General features: G+C 42.8%; 1 protein-coding gene across 1 annotated transcript in view; it reads left to right on the forward strand.

Annotated features, from left to right (window-relative positions):
• LOC111966124 (low-density lipoprotein receptor-related protein 1-like) overlaps positions 1-20,499 on the forward strand; it is a 281,628-nt gene extending 261,129 nt beyond the window's left edge. The window contains 9 exon segments of the mRNA XM_070444337.1: positions 3,132-3,272; positions 3,430-3,606; positions 5,648-5,809; positions 6,720-6,894; positions 7,125-7,226; positions 12,482-12,555; positions 12,733-12,826; positions 13,656-13,800; positions 15,043-20,499. Of these exon segments, the coding sequence (XP_070300438.1) occupies positions 3,132-3,272; positions 3,430-3,606; positions 5,648-5,809; positions 6,720-6,894; positions 7,125-7,226; positions 12,482-12,555; positions 12,733-12,826; positions 13,656-13,800; positions 15,043-15,180 (1,208 nt within the window). The 3' untranslated portion in view covers positions 15,181-20,499.
• The last annotated feature ends 1,556 nt before the right edge of the window (positions 20,500-22,055 follow it).

Here is a 22,055-nt window from a genome sequence, read left to right on the forward strand (position 1 = left end):
TTGTAAAGCGCATGCATCAACTCAGCAGGTTCAGCCCTACAGAAGCCTATAGCTTGGCTCTCCAAATTTATCCAAGCAAATTATGAGGGCAACACAAATTCTGAATAATGGCACAGCAATTATCGCCTACTTCACTGTGGAAAAGGACAGCAACATGCAATACATATCATGTTGATATGATTTTCAGTTTGCTTCCATATGACTGGTTTCACATTCGTGTCCAGTGATCATAAGGAAACATTTTACTAAAACAATTGCTATGTGTATTTACAATCCACCTCTCTAAATGGATAATGCATTTACCTAGCTGTTATCAATGGCTCTTATCAATTTATAAATTACAGTGCATTGAGAATGCTGTTATTTCCATCGGTAGTTTCCTCACGCGTAAAGGTGGTGGAATTATGAGGGAATGAAGTCAAGTGGGTGAATAGCCTGCTATTATCATGCTTAAGTTATAGGTCAGAACACACATAGAAAAAACATCTCATTTACATGCACTTAACACACATAGGGCTGAATCCTAGAAGGGTTCCTATTAATATCAATGCACAATAGAGTCGCCACAGTCCCCCTAAAGCAGCCCTACAGTCTGCAATAGAAAATGGCTGCTACCGGCACCTAGACTAGTTTGCCAGTTGCAGCCACACCAATGACTGTAATGCTCAGGTAACCTACCTATGACTGAGGCAGTGCAGGCTCCTCCATTCTTACAGTAGTCTCTACACTGGTTGACCTCACACCTCTCTCCAGTGAAACTGGGCTGGCACTGACACTTAGCCTGCTGCCTGGTGTTCAGGAAACAGTTCCCTCCGTTCAGGCACTGGACCGTACACGGCCCGAGGGGAGAGGGGGCTGGGAGAAGAGGGGGAAAGGTTATTGATAAGAGTCCCACTGGGCACCAACGTCAATTCAACATCTATTCCATGTTGGTCCACGTAATTTTGTTGAAATGACGTGAAAACAACGTTGATTCAACCAGTGTGTGCCCAGTGGGGCGTGTGTACTCACAGAATGGAGACCGTGTGGAAGGGGGTCTCTCCACACATGTGCCATTTTCAGCCACGCGGTCGTTTGGACAGGTACAGACTGGACCACTGGGCTGAGCAGACACAACCACTCACACTTCTTCCTGTCACATGGGGTGGTCACTAATGACACAGAGAGAGAGCAGACAGAGGGATAACAGACAGTAAGAGCCAGAACAGGATAAAGAGAAACGTCACTAAAATGTGTTAAACTCCACTGAACCATATGTGGAATAGATGTCAACAGTAGTGCACTATGGGAAATAGGAGTCTGAGAGAACACTATGTGAAATACTGCTTAATGATAGTAAATACAGCTATGATAGTGAAACTGATACTAGTATACTGTATAATGGATAGTGTCACAGACAGAGTCAGCTAGAAGAGAGAGAGAGAGAGAGAGAGAGAGAGAGAGAGAGAGAGAGAGAGAGAGAGAGAGAGAGAGAGACGAGAGAGAGAGAGAGAGAGAGAAACTACGCAATTAAAAAGCAAATTCAAATTGAAATACCTATTAAAATTTGTCTAAAAGTAATTGAATATGTCATTGAACCCAATTGCACTTTATGCAGCGAGGTGTGGGGTCCACTTGCAAAACAAGATTTCACAAATGGGACAAACATCCCATTGAAACCCTGCATGCAGAGTTCTGTAAGATTCTCCTACATGTCCAGAGGAAAACTACAAACAATGCATGCAGGGCAGAATTAGGCAAATATCCACTAATAATAAAAACTCAAAAAAGAGCAATTAAGTTTTGGAAACATCTAAAATACAGTGACCCCCTCTCATATCACTACCAAGCCCTGCAATGCCAAGAGCTGAGCAAAGAAAAGAGTCCCCTCATCCAGCTGGTCCTGGGGCTGAGTTCACAAACCTGTTCTACTAACACACTGAAGCCTCAGGACCAGAACATCCAATCAATCAGGATAAACCAAATTACAACACAGTCAAAACAAAACTACATTGCTTATTGGGAACACAAAGCACAAGCACAGAGCAAAATGCAGTGCTATCTGGCCCTAAATCGACAGTACACCGTGGCTAAATATTTGACCATGGTTACTGATCAAAACCTTAGAAAAACCTTGACAAAGTACAGGCTCAGTGAGCACAGCCTTGCCATTGAGAAGGGTAGACACAGGAAAACCTGGCTCCCTGTAGAGGAAAGGCTGTTGCAACCACTGCACAATAGCAGAACCTGAGACGGAGCTGCATTTCCTGACAAAATGTCAAAAATATATAAACAATTAGAGAGTGTCATTTCCCCAAATTTGAAACTCTTATTCAAGGTTTCAAAGACCTCTCTGATGAGGATAGGCTACACGTCCTGTTGGGGGAGGACGCAGAGAGCTGTGGGTTGGCAGCGCACTACATTGCTGCCTGCCATAAATTGAGGGACAGTGTCTGACAGACCAATCAACCTGCACATGTCCTCTACTGTATGCTTATTGTTATTGTTGAATGTATGGTTATTTTGACCCTTGGTTATTGTTGTTACTGTTGTCCCGTTGACAATTTTGATTCTCATTTTTATATTGTAAATAAGCTGGCAATATGTACATTGTTACGTCATGCCAATAAAGCAAATTGAATTGAAATTGAAATGAGAGAGAGAGAGAGAGAGAGAAAGAGGAGAAAGAGAGAAAGAGAGAAAGAGAAGAGAGAGAGGAGAGAGAGAAAGAAAGAAGAGAGACAGACAGACAGACAGACAGACAGACAGACAGACAGACAGACAGACAGACAGACAGACAGACAGACAGACAGACAGACAGACAGACGGACAGACAGACAGACGGACAGACAGACGGACAGCGGACGACGGACAGAAGGACAGACAGAGGAGAGTGACAGACAGAGACAGAGACAGACAGAGAGTGAGACAGACTGGACAGAGAGCGAGACAGACAGAGAAGAGAGGACAGACAGACAGAGACAGACCCACAGAACAGACAGAAGAGCCTATTTCCCATAGTGCACTACTGTTGACATCTATTCCACATATGGTTCAGTGGAGTTTAACACATTTTAGTGACGTTTCTCTTTATCCTGTTCTGGCTCTTACTGTCTGTTATCCCTCTGTCTGCTCTCTCTCTGTGTCATTAGTGACCAACCCATGTGACAGGAAGAAGTGTGAGTGGTTGTGTCTGCTCAGCCCCAGTGGTCCAGTCTGTACCTGTCCAAACGACCGCGTGGCTGAAAATGGCACATGTGTGGAGAGACCCCCTTCCACACGGTCTCCATTCTGTGAGTACACACGCCCCACTGGGCACACACTGGTTGAATCAACGTTGTTTTCACGTCATTTCAACAAAATTACGTGGACCAACATGGAATAGATGTTGAATTGACGTCTGGTGCCCAGTGGGACTCTTATCAATAACCTTTCCCCCTCTTCTCCCAGCCCCCTCTCCCCTCGGGCCGTGTACGGTCCAGTGCCTGAACGGAGGGAACTGTTTCCTGAACACCAGGCAGCAGGCTAAGTGTCAGTGCCAGCCCAGTTTCACTGGAGAGAGGTGTGAGGTCAACCAGTGTAGAGACTACTGTAAGAATGGAGGAGCCTGCACTGCCTCAGTCATAGGTAGGTTACCTGAGCATATACAGTCATTGGTGTGGCTGCAACTGGCAAACTAGTCTAGGTGCCGGTAGCAGCCATTTTCTATTGCAGACTGTAGGAGCTGCTTTAGGGGGACTGTGGCGACTCTATTGTGCATTGATATTAATAGGAACCCTTCTAGGATTCAGCCCTATGTGTGTTAAGTGCATGTAAATGAGATGTTTTTTCTATGTGTGTTCTGACCTATAACTTAAGCATGATAATAGCAGGCTATTCACCCACTTGACTTCATTCCCTCATAATTCCACCACCTTTACGCGTGAGGAAACTACCGATGGAAATAACAGCATTCTCAATGCACTGTAATTTATAAATTGATAAGAGCCATTGATAACAGCTAGGTAAATGCATTATCCATTTAGAGAGGTGGATTGTAAATACACATAGCAATTGTTTTAGTAAAATGTTTCCTTATGATCACTGGACACGAATGTGAAACCAGTCATATGGAAGCAAACTGAAAATCATATCAACATGATATGTATTGCATGTTGCTGTCCCTTTTCCACAGTGAAGTAGGCGATAAATTGCTGTGCCATTATTCAGAATTTGTGTGCCCTCATAATTTGCTTGGATGAAATTTGGAGAGCCAAGCTATAGGCTTCTGTAGGGCTGAACCTGCTGAGTTGATGCATGCGCTTTACAACGTTTTCATTATATTCCCGGCTTTTCTCCATTTTATTTTACAATGTGTATCATGATAAATATTAGCCACTATCGGGAGCCTTTATAACTGTCACTGTCGTGTTCATTTCCTTCAATTTGTAGCCTACATTTTGCTTCATTCCATTCTGTTGACCTTTTTCCTCTGTCACTTTTGTGTAGTTGTTCCTGAGGGAGGCTAGCGTTACTGGATCATCGTAGGTTAACGTTGTTTAATCATTTGGGACATGCAGCCTTTTTGAATTATTATGGATCTCAGACCACACGTAACAGGTTAAACCTGGAGCCTGGCGCATGTTGTCGTACAGTTCCATGATTAATGAGGATGTCACGCCCTGGCCATAGAGAGGCTTTTATTCTCTATTTTGGTTAGGCCAGGGTGTGACTAGGGTTGGCATTCTAGTTTCTTTATTTCTATGTTTTCTGTTTCTATGTTTTGGCCGGGTATGGTTCTCAATCAGGTACAGCTGTCTATCGTTGTCTCTGATTGGGAATCATACTTAGGCAGCCTGTTTTTCCACCTTAGTTGTGGGTAGTTGACTTTGTTAGTGGCCTGTATAGCCCTAGTAAGCTTCACTGTCGTTTTTGTTGTTTCTTGTTTTGTTGGCGACATTTATAACATTAAAAGAAAATGTACGCTCACCACGCTGCACCTTGGTCCGGTCATTTCCCTGACGACGTTTGTGACAGAGGATTAGAGTAGATTTATAGAACTACTGTTCCACCCCTATTGTACACTTTTCTCACCTTCCAAAATTCCATGAACTGAATTTGAATATGGCAACTTTCAGGATGAATCAAACCACTATCTTTGATTCATCAATATAGTTTGTGTGTAAAGTCTCTCCAAACCATTCATATATACTTTCCTAACCCCAAAATGGCCTAAATAATCTACAAAATCTCAGTATTTTTTTATCTACCAGTTGGTGTTGAAACGGAGACGAATATGCATATATATAGATGGCTTTCTTTAATTGATCCCTGTATTCTGAACCCGTTCTCTCAATGTGTTGTAGTGAGTCTGTCGACAAAACTCAAATTAAAGGTACACCGTATTTAAAGTGATGGCTTAAGATAAATGTACTGAAAACCCTATTGAATGAAAACTCCACAAGAAAATCTGTTGGCCAGCAAGTGGTACGGTTTTCAGTGGTTGAATTACATTTATTCAGTGTATGCAAGGTAGACACACCTGTAGAGCACACTACGCACCTGCATTAGGTAAGTCTGAACACCAACTACTGAGAAGTGCGTAGGAAAGGCGTCGATTTCCTAAGTCTGAATTGTGCCCATTTTATTTCGATTTTTGTTCTTATTTAACATGACCCTTTGTTCCCAGGGGCCCCTACCTGCCGCTGTCTGAAGGGCTTCACGGGGCCCCAGTGTAAACTCCACACCTGTCAGGACCACTGTCATAATGGAGGCAGCTGCACTGTATCCCAGGGCAACCAGCCCACCTGCCGCTGTCCGCCTGAGTATCTGGGAGACCAGTGTCAATACAGTGAGTATGTAGTTTATAATGGGTTAATAAGGGATGATTAAGCAACAATGCCAACCTCTTGAACATCTTGGCCATGTACTGTTATAATCTCCACCCGGCACAGCAAAGAGGACTGGCCACCCCTCAGAACCTGGTTCCTCTCTAGGTTTCTTCCTAGGTTCCTGCCTTTCTAGGGAGTTTCTCCTAACCACCGTGTTTCTACATCTGCATTGCTTGCTGTTTGGGGTTTTAGGCTGGGTTTCTGTATAGCACTTTGTGATATCGGCTGATGTAAGAAGGGCTTTATAAATACATTTGATTGATTGATTGATCTGTGTAACAGTTTAACTAAATCTATAGTTCCTGTATTATAACAGAGTAACTAAATCTATAGTTACTGTAATGTAACAGAGTAACTAAATCTATAGTTACTGTAATGTAACAGAGTAACTAAATCTATAGTTGCTGTATTGTAACAGAGTAACTAAATCTATAGTTGCTGTATTGTAACAGAGTAACTAAATCTATTGTTCCTGYATTATAACAGAGTAACTAAATCTATAGTTYCTGTATTATAACAGAGTAACTAAATCTATAGTTCCTGTATTATAACAGAGTAACTAAATCTATAGTTCCTGTATTATAACAGAGTAACTAAATCTATAGTTCCTGTATTATAACAGACTAACTAAATCTATAGTTCCTGTATTGTAACAGAGTCACTAAATCTATAGTTCCTGTATTTTCAGGTGTATCTTTCATTCCTGTGATTTTTTTCATTTGAATAACAATAATAATTTCTTCATTCCACTTTGTAATGTAATACTTAATCCCTAATCAGAAATGGCTGAAAAGAAGGAGAGTCTTCGCTCTGTGAGGAACTGACTGTAAGCCCTGTTTCCCTGGCTCTATCTTCTCATCACCCCTCCAGGTACATGTGAGGGTTACTGTGAGAACCAGGCCATGTGTCTGCAGACGGCCAATGCCACCAAGCTGTGTCGCTGTACCTCTCAGTTCCATGGACAGCTCTGTGAGCTGGACAAGTGTGAGTACTGCGGACCCAACGGCAAGTGTCTGCCCAAAGCCTCAGGAGAGGTCATGTGCAGGTAGGGGTCATACACAGTACATATACAGAACACACTCAAACATAAATACACACACACACACACACTGAACACATTTTTCAGTCCATTCACACTCACTCACACACACACATTTATCCTGGTGTTATCCTGTAAAGATTCAATCTAGTTCTGTTGGTTGTCTCTTTCTCTCTGTCTCTCTCTGTCTCTGTCTGTCTCTCTCTCTTTGTCTCTGTGTAACTGTCTATGTCCAGCTGTCCTAACGGTCGTACCCAGCCCAGCTGCTACACCTGTCTAGATTTCTGCACCAATGGACTCTGCTCTATCGAACCACGCACACTACTGCCCCAGTGCAAGTAAGAATATGACCCCAATCACTCAGATGTACACCCACACACACTCAAGCTCATTCAGACACACACACAGATACACGCTTTGTGACTATCTGTAACCTGTGTGGTGTATTTAGATGTAACCTGTGTGGTGTGTATTTAGATGTAACCTGTGTGGTGTGTATTTAGATGTAACCTGTGTGGTGTGTATTTAGGTGTAACCTGTGGTTATGTTTTTAGATGTAAGCGCTGTTGTGGTTGTGTATTTACGTGTACCTGGTGTTTATTTTAGATGTAACCTGTGTGGTGTGTTTAGGTGTAACCTGGTGGTGTGGTATTTCTGGTGTAACCTGTGTGTGGTGTGTTTTTAGGTGTAACTGTTGTGGTTTATGTATGTTTAGATGTAACCTGTGGGTGTTGGTATTTAAGTGTAACCTGCGTGGTGGTATTTAGGTTTGCGTAACCTGTGTGGTGTGTATTTAGGTGTAACCTGTGTGTTTATGTATTTAGGTGATGTAACCTGTGTGGTTGTGGTATTGATGTACCCTGCCGTGTGGTGTGTATTTAGGGTGTATAGCCTGTGTGGTGTGTATTTAGGTGTAACCTGTGTGGTTGTGTATTTAGTGTAACTGCGTGGTGTGTTTAGGATGTAACCTGTGTGGGTGTATTAGGTGTAACCTGCGTGGTGTGTATTAGGTGTAACCTGTGTGGTGGTGTATTAGGTGTAACCTGGTGGTGTGTATTTAGGTGTAACCTGTGTGGTGTTATTTAGGATGTAACTGTGTGGTGTGTATTTAGGTGTACCTGTGTGGTGTGTATTTAGGTGTAACTGCGTGGTGTGTATTTAGGTGTAACCTGTGTGGTGTGTATTAGGTGTAACCTGCGTGGTGTGTATTAGGTGTAACCTGTGTGGGTGTGTATGTTTAGGTGTAACTGCGTGTGTGTATTTGGTGTAACTGTGGGTGTGTATTTAGGTGTAACCTGTGTGGTGTGTATATTAGGTGTAACCTGTGTGTGTGTTTTTAGGTGTAACTGCGTGGTGGTGTATTAGGTGTAACCTGTGTGGTGTGTATTTAGGTGTAACCTGGTGGTGTGTATTTAGGTGTACCTGTGTGGTTGTATTTAGATGTAATGTGTGGTGTGTATTTAGGTGTAACCTGGTGTGTTAGTATTTGATGTAACTGTGTGGTGTTATTTAGGTGTAACCTGTGTGGTGTGTATTTAGATGTAACCTGTGTGGTGTGTATTTGGTGTAACTTGTGTTGGTGTGTATTTAGGTGTAACCTGCGTGTGTGTATTTAGGTGTAACCTTGGGTGTGTTATTTAGGTGTAACCTGTGTGGGTGCTTTAGTGTAACTGTGTGGTGTGTATTTAGGTGTACTGGTGGTGTGTTAGGTGTAACTGTGTGGTGTGTATTTAGGTGTAACCTGTGTGGTGTGTTTTAGATGTAACCTGTGGTGGTGTGTAGTTTAGGTGTAACGTGTGGTGTGTATTTAGGTGTAATGCGTGGTGTGATTTAGGTGTAACCTGTGTGGTGTGATTTAGATGTAACCTGTGTGGTGTGTATTTTAGGTGTAACCTGTGTGGTGTGTATTTAGGTGTACCTGTGTGGTGTGTATTTAGGATGTAACCTGTGTGGGTGTGTATTTAATGTACTGTGTGGTGTTATTAGTTGTACCTGTGTGTGTATTGGTGTAACCTGTGTGGTGTGTATTTAGGTGTAACCTGTGTGTGTGTATTTAGATGTACTGGTGGTGTTATTTAGTGTAACCTGTGTGTTATGTATTTAGATGTAACCTGTGTGGTGTGTATTTAGGTGTAACCTGTCGTGGTGTGTATTTAGTGTACCTGTGTGGTGTGTAATTTAAGGTGTACCTGTGTGGTGTTGTTTTAGGTGTAACCTGGCGTGGTGTGTATTTAGGTGTAACCTGTGTGGTGTGGTATTTAGGTGTACATGCTGTGGTGTGTATTAGGTGTACTGTGTGGTGTGTATTTAGGTTTAACCTGCGTGGTGTGTATTTAGGTGTAACCTGTGTGGTTGTGTTTTAAGGTGTAACTGTGTGGTGTGTATTGGGTGTAACCTGTGTGGTGTGTATTTAGGTGTAACCTGCGTGGTGTGTATTTGGTGTAACCTGTGTGGTGTGTTATTTAGGTGTAAGGGGGCCTGGTGGTGTGGTATTTAGTGTACCTGTGTGGTGTGTATTTAGATGTAACCTGTGTGGTGTGTATTTAGGTGTAACCTGTGTGTGGTTATGTATTTAGATGTAACCTGTGTGGTGTGTATTTAGGTGTAACCTGTGTGGTGTGTATTTAGATGTAACCTGTGTGGTGTGTATTTAGGTGTAACTCTGTGTGGTGTGTATTTAAGGTGTAACTGCGGTGGTGTGTATTTGGTGTAACCTGTGTGGTGTGTATTTAGGTGTAACCTGTGTGGTGTGTATTAGATGTAACCTGTGTGGTGTGTATTAGGTGTAACTGTGTGGTGTGTATTTAGGTGTAACCTGTGTGGTGTGTATTTAGGGTGTAACCTGTGTGGTGTGTAATTTGATGTAACCTTGTGGTGTGTATTAAGGTGTAACTTGTGTGGGTGTATTTAGGTGTAACCTGGTGGTGTGTATTTAGGTGTAACCTGTGTGGTGTGTATTTAGATTGTAACTGCGTGTGTGTATTTAGGTGTAACCTGTGTGGTGTGTATTTAGGTGTAACCTGGTGGTGTGTATTTAGGTGTAACCTGTGTGGTGTGTATTTAATGTAACCTGTGGTGTGTGTTTAAGGTGTAACCTGTGGTGTGTATTTAGGTGTAACCTGTGTGGTGTTGTAATTTAGGTGTAACCTGTGTGGTGTGTATTTAGGTGTAACCTGCGTGGTGTGTATTTTAGGTGTAACCTGTGTGTTTGTATTTAGGATGTAACGCTGTTGGTGTGTATTTAGGTGTAACCTGTGTGGTGTGTATTTAGTGTAACCTGTGTGGTGTGTATTTAGGTGTAACCTGTGTGGTGTGTATTGGTGTAACCTGCGTGGTGTGTATTTAGGTGTAACCTGTGTGGTGTGTATTTAGGTGTAACCTGTGTGTTATGTATTTAGATGTAACCTGTGTGGTGTGTATTAGGTGTACCTGTGTGTGTATTAGGTGTAACCTGTGGTGTGTATTTAGGTGTAACCTGTGTGGTGTGTATTTAGGTGTAACCTGTGTGTTATGTATTTAGATGTAACCTGTGTGGTGTGTATTAGGTGTAACCTGGTGGTGTGTATTTAGGTGTAACCTGTTGTGTGTGTATTTAGGTGTAACCTGTGTGTTTGTATTAATGTAACCTGTGTGGTGTGTATTAGGTAACCTGGTGTGTGTATTTAGGTGTAACCTGTGGTGGTGTTATTTAGTTTGTACCTGTGTGGTGTGTATTTAGGTGTAACCTGCGTGGTGTGTTATAGGTGTACCTGTGTGGTGTGTATTTAGGTGTAACCTGGTGGTGTGTATTTAGGTGTAACCTGTGTGGTGTGTATTTAGGTGTAACCTGCGTGGTGTGTATTTAGGTGTAACCTGTTGTGGTGTGTATTTAGGTGTAACCTGTGTGGTGTGTATTTAGGTGTAACCTGTGTGGTGTGTATTTAGTGTAACCTGCGTGGTGTGTATTAGGTTTAACCTGTGTGGTGTGTATTTAGTGTAACCTGGTGGTGTGTATTAGGTGTAACCTGTGTGGTGTGTATTTAGGTGTAACTGCGTGGTGTGTTTTAGGTGTAACCTGTGTGGTGTGTATTTAGGTGTAACCTGTGTGGTGTGTATTTAGGTGTAACCTGTGTGGTGTGTATTTAGTGTCCTGGTGGTGTGTATTAGGTGTAACCTGTGTGGTGTGTATTTAGGTGTAACCTGGTGGTGTGTATTTAGGTGTAACCTGTGTGGTGTGTATTTAGATGTAACCTGTGTGGTGTGTATTTAGGTGTAACCTGGGTGTTATGTATTTAGATGTAACCTGTGTGGTGTGTATTAGGTGTAACCTGTGTGGTGTGGTATTTAGATGTAACCTGTGTGGTGTGTATTTAGGTGTAACTTGTGTGGTGTGTATTTAGGTGTAACCTGCGTGGTGTGTATTTAGGTGTAACCTGTTGTGGTTGTATTTAGGTGTAACCTGGTGTGTGGTATTTAGATGTAACCTGTGTGGTGTGTATTTAGGTGTAACTTGTGTGGTGTGTATTTAGGTGTAACCTGTGTGGTGTGTATTTAGGTGTAACCTGTGTGGTGTGTATTTATGCTGTGTGGTGTGTATTTAGGTGTAACTTGTGGTGTGTGTTTTAGGTGTAACCTGGTGGTGTGTATTTAGGTGTAACCTGTGTGGTGTGTATTAGGTGTAACCTGCGTGGTGTGTATTTAGGTGTAACCTGTGTGGTGTGTTATTTAGGTGTAACCTGTGTGGTGTGTATTTAGGTGTAACCTGTGTGGTGTGTATTTATGTAACCTGTGTGGTGTGTATTTAGTGTAACCTGGTGGTGTGTATTTAGGTGTAACCTGTGTGGTGTGTATTTAGGTGTAACCTGTTGTGGTGTGTATTTAGATGTAACCTGGCGTGGTGTGTATTTAGTGTAACTGTGTGTTATGTATTTAGATGTAACCTGTGTGGTGTGTATTTAGGTGTAACCTGTGTGGTGTGTATTTAGTGTAACCTGTGTGGTGTGTATTTAGGTGTAACCTTGTGTGTGTGTATTTAGGTGTAACCTGCGGTGGTGTGTATTTAGGTGTACCTGTGTGTGTGTATTTAGGTGTAACCTGTGTGTATGTATTTAAGATGTAACCTGTGTGGTGTGTATTTAGGTGTAACCTGTGTGGTGTGTATTTAGGTGTAACCTTGTGGTGTGTATTTAGGTGTAACCTGTGTGGTGTGTGTATTTAGGTGTACCTGTCGTGGTGTGTATTTAGGTGTAACCTGTGTGGTGTGTTTTAGGTGTAACTGTGTGGTGTGTATTTAGGTGTAACCTGTGTGGTGTGTATTTAGGTGTACTAGTGGTGTGTATTTAGGTGTAACCTTGTGTGTGTGTATTTAGGTGTAACCTGGGTGTTATGTATTTAGGTGTAACCTGTGTGGTGTGTATTTAGGTGTAACCTGGGTGTTATGTATTTAGGTGTAACCTGTGTGGTGTGTATTTAGGTGTAACCTGTGTGGTGTGTATTTAGGTGTAACTGTCACAGTTGTAAATGAGAACTTGTTCTCAACTGGCCTACCTGGTTAAATAAAGGGGAAATAAAAATAAATGAATACAAATCTGTAATGTGTGTGATGTGTATTTAGGTGTTCTATAGGGTGGAGGGGGTATCGATGTGAAGTCACTGCCTCTCCTGTGGACTCTCCTGAATCCAGTGGAAGTAAGTTACTTTAGTTACTTTGTAGTCTCTTTACAGTGTCAGTGAAATACATTTTATAACTACAGATTATAACACAATACATGTTATAAACTGTCTGAGCTCATTGGTCGATGTACTCTGAGCTCATTGGTCGGTGTTGCATATTTCTCATTGATGGGCGTGTTGCTCTCTCTGCAGGTTCTGCCTCCATAATCGTCCCAGTGCTGCTGCTGTTATTACTGGCGCTGCTGGTTGTCGGCGCCATCTTGTGGTACAAGAGGAGAATGCGTGGGTGAGTAGAGTAGACAACCTTTGTGTTGAGACTGGGTGTGAGAGGTCCCACTCATTCGGTCAAACTCAAATGTATTTTACACCTCATCTGTACCTCCCACCATATCTATCTCTCTCTCTCTCTTCTGTGGATAACCACCTCTTTCCTGTCCCCCAGGTCTGTATGGCCGGGCAAACGCTCCCGACATTCTCGGTAACTTAATAGGGTCACATCTAACACGTCTCCCCCCCAGACCCTCCCCCCTTCTCCTCCCTCTCCCCAAAGCCTCATCTAAGCCACCATCTTGTCCGTGGGTTCAGTGACAGCCCTCCATTTTGCTGGCCTTTCTGTAGTAGAGTCTGTCTGTCTGTCCCTGCCTGCTCTCTCCTGTTTAGTACAGGGTTTCCCACCCAGGAACACAGGAGGCTATTGACAGATTGACTGGTTCTTCCCGACACATCCATACCTTTCCCTGTCTACATATATTACAGTGATGCTTCTGTGCCTGCATTGTAGAAGTGGAACATTTGCGTTGTGGAAAATCCAGCATTTACCAGGATAGACACTGGACGTGTCCAAATGGACTTTTGAAAAAAGCTCATTTGATTTGTCAATTTACCGTGGTTCTGTGTTGCCTTGACTGTGTGGAAACATTTTAATGTACTGTACATGTAGCTGGTGGTGTGATGGTTTTCTGTATGCTGGATTTTTCTATCCTGTCAGTGGCTTGAACCAAGGCTCTCAGTACTTTCAGTGTGTGTTACTGTGTTGTGGCTACGTCTCTGCTAATGTTGAAGTGTTGAGAGGACACAAACTCTGTGTGTGTGTATGTGTGTGTGTGTGTGCACAGTGCTAAGGGCTTTCAGCACCACAGGATGACCAACGGGGCCATGAATGTGGAGATAGGGAACCCAGCCTATAAGATCTACGAAGGGGAGCCAGACGACGATGCTGGGGAACTCCTGGATTCAGACTTCGCTTTAGACCCAGATAAGGTAACACATACACATACTCTTACACTCAGTCGCCAGTTCATTAGGTATACCCATCTACTACCGGGTCGGACCCGCCTTTTCCTCCAGAACAGCTGGAATTCTCAGGGGAATTGAAATGTTGCCAGGAAAACATTCCCCACACCACCACCACCAGCCTATACTGTTGACACCAGGCAGGATGGCTCTGCCATCAGCATGATGCAACACCTGACTGTGCCATCAGCATGATGCACAGGGACCAGGATGCGTCATACCAGGCAATATTTTTCCAGTCCTCAAGTGTCCAGTGTTGGTGATTGCGTGCCCACCGGAGCCGCTTCTCCTTGTTTTTAGCTGATACGAGTGGAACCCGGTGTGGTCGTCTGCTGCAATAGCCCATCCATGATGAGGGCCGACGAGTTGTGTGTTCCAAGATGCTGTTCTGCACACCACTGTTGTACGATTCTTGCCATTCTCTCATCAACGAGCTGTTTTCGCCCACAGGACTGCCGCTGAATGGATGTTTTTTGTTTGTTGCACCATTCTCGGGGGACCCTAGATACTTTTGTGCGTGAAAAGCCCAGGAGGCCAGCCCCTGACACCGACGATCATGCAGTACCACGCTCAAAGTCGGTTAGGTCACTCGTTTTGCCCATTCTCACGTTCAATCGAGCAGTAACTGAATGTCTCAATGCTTTATAAAGCAGGCCACTGTCTGTAAGAGCGAACCATTTTTGTGAATGGGTGGGGGGGGGTGTACCTAATAAACTGGTGTATATTCACATTTGACCAATCCTAAACACTTTAACACTTATTTTAACACTCAGGTTACTTGTTTTTATACTTGTTTTAACACTGCAGCACTTATTAGCTCATAGTTATTCATTTGTCATTGACACATTAAAGGTAGACTCGATATGCCGTAGATGCAGAAAGTAAACAGCACAGTGGGTCAATTTCCACAACAACTGAGTGTTGAAGTGTGAGGCTCAACTTCTCCTCTGTTTTGGTCCCGTGGAAACCACGCTGTGAACAGTGTGATGTGAACCCGTGCACATGCGCAGATACTGTGTGTGACTGTGTGAGAGCGAAGTCTTGCATCTCGCTCATCTCAATATCTGCGGTGCTGCTCGTTGGTAGACTTTCGCTGAGTCTACCTTTAAATCTTTTTTCTGCACTCCATAATACTCTGCAATGAAACCAAATKTAGGACCTTCGTGTGCTCTTTGTCCAACCATTATTTCATTATTTTCATCCCTGCAGCCCACCAACTTCACCAACCCAGTGTACGCCACCCTGTACATGGGAGCCCACAACAGCCGCAACTCCTTGGCTAGTACTGACGAGAAGAAAGAGTTACTCTCCCAGGTGGACGAGGACATGAGTGACCCGCTGGCATAGAGGTCAGGGGTCAGGCACGCCCGAGCCACGTCTGGACCACGCCCACATGCCTTTTACCAATCAAGAAAAGCATCAAAAGGAAGAAAGAGAGAACACTGTATAAAATGTATACAATGAAGGACTACTTTTGTATGTGATTGCAGTATTCTTTTTTGTTCTTTTGAGAAAAAGGAAAATTTGCCTATTCAGAAAAAGGAAGAACCATTTCATAGATTTTTTAATTCAACTCGTTTTATTTTGCTCACCTTCCTCCCCCCTTGCTACTGTCACTCCCCCTTCATCCCTTGATCCATATAGCCACTACCTCTATGTAAAGGTGTAGAGAAAAACAAACAGCAGTTAGTTCATTTTGTATGAATTGTGTAGGGAAAAAACATTGTTCTATTTCAGAGAAGTTTGTTTGTGAAAGATATGGAGAAAAGAGGATGTAAAGTTTAATAGTCAGTAGTCAGTTCTGAATGCCAATTGACGCTGGTTTGGTTTATGTGTTACTTTCTGTGCCATCTATCTCTACTGCTTGAGGTGTACAATATATCAATAGAATGGTGTAGAATGAGAACACGGCTGTTGGAACTAAAAGGGTTCTGTAACTGTGTTCAGGAACTGGAACAGGAACCACATGGCAGAGTAAGTCAGCATCACAAATACTAATGTCCGTTCTGTTGAAAACTATGTTCCACGTGATTGTCTTTTTTCTCCTTGCACAGAAGACTAGAAGTGTGTGTGTGTGTGTGTGTATATACACTACATGACCAAAAGTATGTGGACCCCTGCTCGTCGAACATCTCATTCGAAAATCATGGGCATTAATATGGAATTGGTCCTCCCTATAACAGTCTCCACTCTTCTGGGAAGGCTTTCCACTAGATGTTGGAACATTGCTGCTGGGACTTGCTTCCATTCAGTCAAAAGAGCATTAGTGACATTGGGCGATTAGGCCTGGCTCGCAGTCGGCATTCCAATTCATCCCAAAGGTGTTCGATGGGGTTGAGGTTAGGGCTCTGTGCAGGCCAGTCAAGTTCTTCCACACCGATCTCGACAAACGATTTCTGTATGGACTTCGCTTTGTGCACGCGGGCATTGCCATGCTGAAACAGGAAAGGGCCTTCCCCAAACTGTTGCCACAAAGTTGGAAGCACAGAATCGTCTAGAATGTCATTGTATGCTGTAGCGTTAAGATTTCCCTTCACTGGAACTAAGGAGCCTAAACCATGAATAACAGCCCCATTATTCCTCCTCCACCTAAATGTACAGTTGGCACTATGCATTCAGGCAGGTAGCATTCTCCTGGCATCTGCCAAACCCAGATTCGTCCGTCGGACTGCCAGATGGTAAAGAGTGATTCGTCACTCTAGAGAACGTGTTTCCACTGCTCTAGAGTCCAATGGCGGTGAGCTTTACACCAGTCCAGCCGACGCTTGGCATTGCGCATGGTGATCTTAGGCTTGTCTGCGGCTGCTCGGTCATGGAAACACATTTCATGAAGCTCCCGACAAACAGCTCTTGTGCTGACGTTACTTCCAGAGGCAGTTTGGAACTCGGTAGTGAGTGTTGCAACTGTGGACAGACAATTTGTACATGCTACGCGCTTCAGCACTTGGCGGTCCCGTTCTGTGAGCTTGTGTGGCCTACCACAGACGTTTTTGCTCCAAGATATTTACACTTCACAATAACAGCACTCACAGTTGACCGGGGCACCACTAGCAGGGAAGAAATGTGACAAACTGACTTGTTGGAAAGGTGGCATCCTATGATGGTGCCACTTTGAAAGTCACTGAGCTCTTCAATAAGGCCATTTTACTGCAAATGTTTGTCTATAGAGATTGCATGGCTTTGCTCTCGATTTTATACACCTGTGTGGCTGAAATAGCCGAATCGACTAATTGAAAGGGTGTCCACATATTTTTGTATATATAGTGTATATTTATACACATATACAGTACCAGTCAAAAGTTTGGAGACACCTACTCATTCAAGGGTTTTTCTTTACATTTACTATTTTCTACATTGTTTAATAATTGCGAAGACATCAAAACTATGAAATAACACATATGGAATAATGTAGTAACCAAAAAAGTGTTAAACAAATCAAAATATATTTTATATTTGAGATTCTTCAAAGTAGCCACCCTTTGCCTTGATGACAGCTTTGCACACTCTTGGAATTCTCTCAGCCAGCTTCATGAGGTAGTCACCTGGAATGCATTTCAATTGACAGGTGTGCCTTGTTAAAAGTTAATTTGTGGAATTTATTTCCTTCTTAATGCGTTTGAGCCAATCAGTTGTGTTGTAACAAGGTAGGGCTGGTATACAGACGATAGTCCTATTTGGTAAAAGACCAAGTCCATATTATGGCAAGAACAGCTCAAATAAGCAAAGAGAAATGACAGTCCATCATTACTTTAAGACATGAAGGTCAGTCAATCTGCAAAATTTCAAGAACTTTGAAGGTTTCTTCAAGTGCTGTCGCAAAAACCATCAAGCGCTATGATGAAACTGGCTCTCATGAGGACTGCCACAGGAAAGGAAGACCCATAGTTACCTCTGCTGTAGAGGATACGTTCATTAGAGTTAACTGCACCTCAGATTGCAGCCCAAATAAATGCTTCACAGGGTTCAAGTAACAGACACATCTCAACATCAACTGTTCAGAGGAGACTGCGTGAATCAGGCCTTCATGGTCAAATTGCTGCAAAGAAACCCCTACTAACCACCAATAAGAAGAGACTTGCTTGGGCCAAGAAACACAAGCAATGGACATTAGACTGGTGAAAATCTGTATTTTGTCTGATGAGTCCAAATTTTAGGTTCCAACCACCATGTCTTTGTGAGACGCAGAGTAGGTGAACGGATGATCTCCGCATGTGTGGTTCCCACCGTGAAGCATAGAGGAGGAGTTGTGATGTTGTGGGGTCACTTTGCTATCTGTGATTTATTTCGAATTCAAGGCACACTTAACCAGCATAGCTATCACGGCATTCTGCTACGATACGGCATCCCATCTGGTTTGCCCTTAGGGGGTATATCATTTGTTTTTTAACAGGACAATGACCCAACACAGCTCCAGGCTGTGTAAGGGCTATTTTAACAAGAAGGAGAGTGATGGAGTACTGCATCAGATGACCTGGCTTCCACAATCACCCGACCTCAACTCAATTGAAATGGTTTGGGATGAGTTTGACCACAGAGTGAAGGAAAAGCAGCCAACAATTGCTCAGCATATGTGGGAACTCCTTCAAGGCTGTTGGAAAAGCTTTCCTCATGAAGCTGGTTTAGATAATGCCAAGAGTGTGGAAAGCTGTTATCAAGGCAAAGGGTGGCTACTTTAAAGGATCTCAAATATACAATATATTTTGATTTGTTTAACACTTTTTTGGTTACTACATGATTCCATGTGTGTTATTTCATAGTGTTGATGTCTTCACTGTTATTCTACAATGTAGAAAATAGTTCAAATGAAGAAAAGGCCTTGAATGAGTAGGTGTGTCCAAACTTTTGACTGGTACTGTGTATATATATATATATATATAAACCTATTAACAAAGTGTCTTCAAAATATACCCAGGAATACAAACATGAAATAACAGTCTGTCTGTATTATGTTTTAGCTCGTTTTCATTTTTAGTCTTGTATAAATGGCCGGCTAAATGTGCTTAATGAATGAAAGTAATGGAGTGTGTAACGTGTTGGAGGTAGATGATTGTATTAAAGCAGACATTCCAGGATGAAGATTCAGGGGACGGATATCCGTGACCTTGGGAAGTAACTGAGGCCATTGGAGTATGAGAGGACATGTTTTGGGGTAACCCAGAATGTGTTTAGGGGGGCCTTGATGTGAAAGGATGCATATTGGGGCCCAGAGGGTCCAGGACCATCTCAGTGACTGTTTAGTACAATTCCGACTGTAAACTGTCAGCCTGGTGATTGGCTGTTTTAGCAACAAGCAAGACTCTGTGAACGCCTGACATGGCTGAAACAAACCATTTACGATAAAACAACAAGCTGACGATGCTTTTGTCTTTGTCTGTGATTGTAAACATACTTTCAGGAGAGGCCAGAGAGCCAGTTGTTTCATGGGGGAAATTTTAAAACAACAATGTTGCGTGTTTTTAATGTTTGTAATAATTACATCATGCCTATGTAATTTCAGTTTCTGCTCATTGTAAGTGCATTCCTCAGGAGGTTAGGATTGTTAGCCTCCTGATTAGCATCCCCTCTTGTTATCCCCTCCGCCTTGCTGCTAACGCTAGTTATGCTATGGCATTGTTGAATACTCATTTCTGATTGGCTTGAAGGGCATTCTAGAGCGTGCATTATTTCCCTATAACGCACGGTATAATTCAAAGGCTATAAAGTTCATTCTTATGTTCTATTTTTTATTTTTTTTGCTGCTGCTGCTTTTGAAAGCAAAATTCGAATTAAAAACATTATTGGCATTGATGAATTCATAATAGCAAGCTAGGATGATGGTTTTGTTAGCTAAACTAGCAAGTCTGTTTGATTACCAAGGTTACTACTGTATCTAGCTAGCTAGTAAACTTGCTAACTTCTTCAGTGGATGTTATCACATTTCTACTGGCAAATGAACACATTTCTAGAGCCAATTATGTTAATTTATAGCCATGGTATAAAAGGGATAATCAACTCAGCGCTCAATGCGTTCTCTGGAAAATAATTCAACTCCGTGGAAGGTTAGTTCCACTCCGCTAACGTATCGTGGAACACACCTTCCACGTTGTGCACTATTTTCCAAGGAACGCATAGCCCCTCGTTGATTATCCCTTACCTCTCCGTCTGTCTGTCGGCTCGGCTGTCTGTCGGCTTGTCTGACTAGCCACCCCTGTCAGCCCTGTCTGTAAGTCTTGTCGGTCTGTTGCTCTGATAGAACTGTCTGTCTATGTTTGTTTGCCTGCCTGTCTGTCATTGGTCCAATCTCAGTCTCAGCCAATCATGTGCTGCTGACCATGCTGCTTCTAACCATTCGGAGGTGATTAACCATATCTATCATACTATATTACAGTTTACACTGCATGGAACTCACAATACACACACACATACAAACCCAATAGCAAACCACTCTGGCTTAACCATCATTTGTTATTAACAGTATTCATCATTAATTGGATTTTAATTACATTTCTGCTCTGTTACATTTTTATTTGAACAATGTAAATTAGGTACAATCTGTTTAAATTTTTTGACAAATATTTCAGCAAAACAAAACCCTACACATGGATTTTTGTTGCTCTATTTCAGTTGGTAATGATTTCATTTCTTTTTGATAGAAGAAATTAAATGGATTTTTATAGTAGAAACACATGGTGGCTCTGACCTTCATTTGGGGAGAGAGAATGAGTGAGAGAGAGACCGAGAGAGAAAAAGGAGAGACCGAGAGAGAAAAAGGAGAAACCGAGAGAGAAAGGAGAGACCGAGAGAGAAAGGAGAGACCGAGAGAGAAAGGAGAGAGAGCGAGAGAGAAAGGAGAGAGACCGAGAGAGAAAGGAGAGACCGAGAGAGAAAGGGGAGAGACAGAGACCGAGGGAGGAGATCAAGGAGAGAGACCGGAGAGAGAGAAAAGGAGAGAACCGAGAGAGAGAGAAAGGAGAGAAGACCGAGAGAGAAAGGAGAGACCGAGAGAGAAGAAAGAGAAAGAAGGAGGACCGAGAGAGAGAAGGAGAGAGAAAGGAGGAGAAAGAGAGACCGGAGAGAGAGAAGGAGGAAGAGACGAGAGAGGAAAGGGGAGAGACCGAGAGAGAAAAGAGAGAGACGAGAGAGAAAGAGAGAGACGAGAGAGAAAGAGGAGAGACCGAGAGAAGATGAGAGAAAGAGAAGGAGACCGAGAGAGAAAGGAGAGAGACGAGAGAGAAAGGGAGAGACCAGAGAGAAAGGGGAGAGAATGAGAGAGAAAGGGGAGAGAGAGACGGAGAGAAAGGAGAGACTGAGAGAGAAAGAGAGAGTACCAGAGAGAAGAGAGAGAGAAGACCAAGAGAGAAAGGGGAGAGCACCAAGAGAGAAAGGAGAGAGAACCGAGAGAGAGAAGAGGAGGAGGAGAGACCAGAGAGAAAGGGAGAGGACCGAGAGAGAAAGGAGAGAGACCGAGAGAGAAAGGAGAGAGAGACCGAGAGAGAAAGGGGAGAGACCAAGAGAGAAAGGGGGAGAAAGAGACCAAAAGAGGAAGACAGCTAGATTACCGCGAGCGAGACTGAAAGAGACGGAGCGAGAGGAGGCCGAGAGAGTGAGACCGAAAAAAGAGAGACCTAAAGAGAGAAGATAGTAAGAGCTCGAAAGGGAGAGAAAGAAGATATGTTTTAATTTGGGTCACATTGTCATTTTGTTTATTAAGGGGAAGTGCAGTCATATTTAAGATAACATACATCAAATGTCAGACACTATTTTCATTTATACTTCTGACAAAAAAGTACAAAGCTTCTTCTGTTCTTTGATTTGTAAAATGTGTATAGAATATCTGCTATAAGAGTCGTGTCTCGTACAACCAAGGTAATGTTAAGATGTGTAAATATGGGGCGGTCCCTATTTTGGGGAAATGCCATATTGAAACCAGATAGGTTCCAGCGTGCACCAATCATTCTGCTTACTCGATGGCTACTAAGGTCATCATTACAGTTCTAAAACAGGAATTGGTCATCATTGCGGTTCTCAAAACTGTAAGCAAAGAGAACAAGCATTGAGAACATGGTTAGACTCATAGGAATGCATTCTTTCCCCACAACAAATGCAAGTAAGCTAAACAGTCAGTTTAGAAAACTCCTCATACGTTCATCACTTGCTAAGCAAGAAAGTCTTGTCAGGTTCATAACATTCAGACCAACTTTTATGTTGCTTTCAACTTCTGACAAGGTAAGTTCCTTCTGGTT

The sequence above is a fragment of the Salvelinus sp. IW2-2015 genome, linkage group LG7, assembly GCF_002910315.2.
Source record: "Salvelinus sp. IW2-2015 linkage group LG7, ASM291031v2, whole genome shotgun sequence".
Taxonomy (NCBI): domain Eukaryota; kingdom Metazoa; phylum Chordata; class Actinopteri; order Salmoniformes; family Salmonidae; genus Salvelinus; species Salvelinus sp. IW2-2015.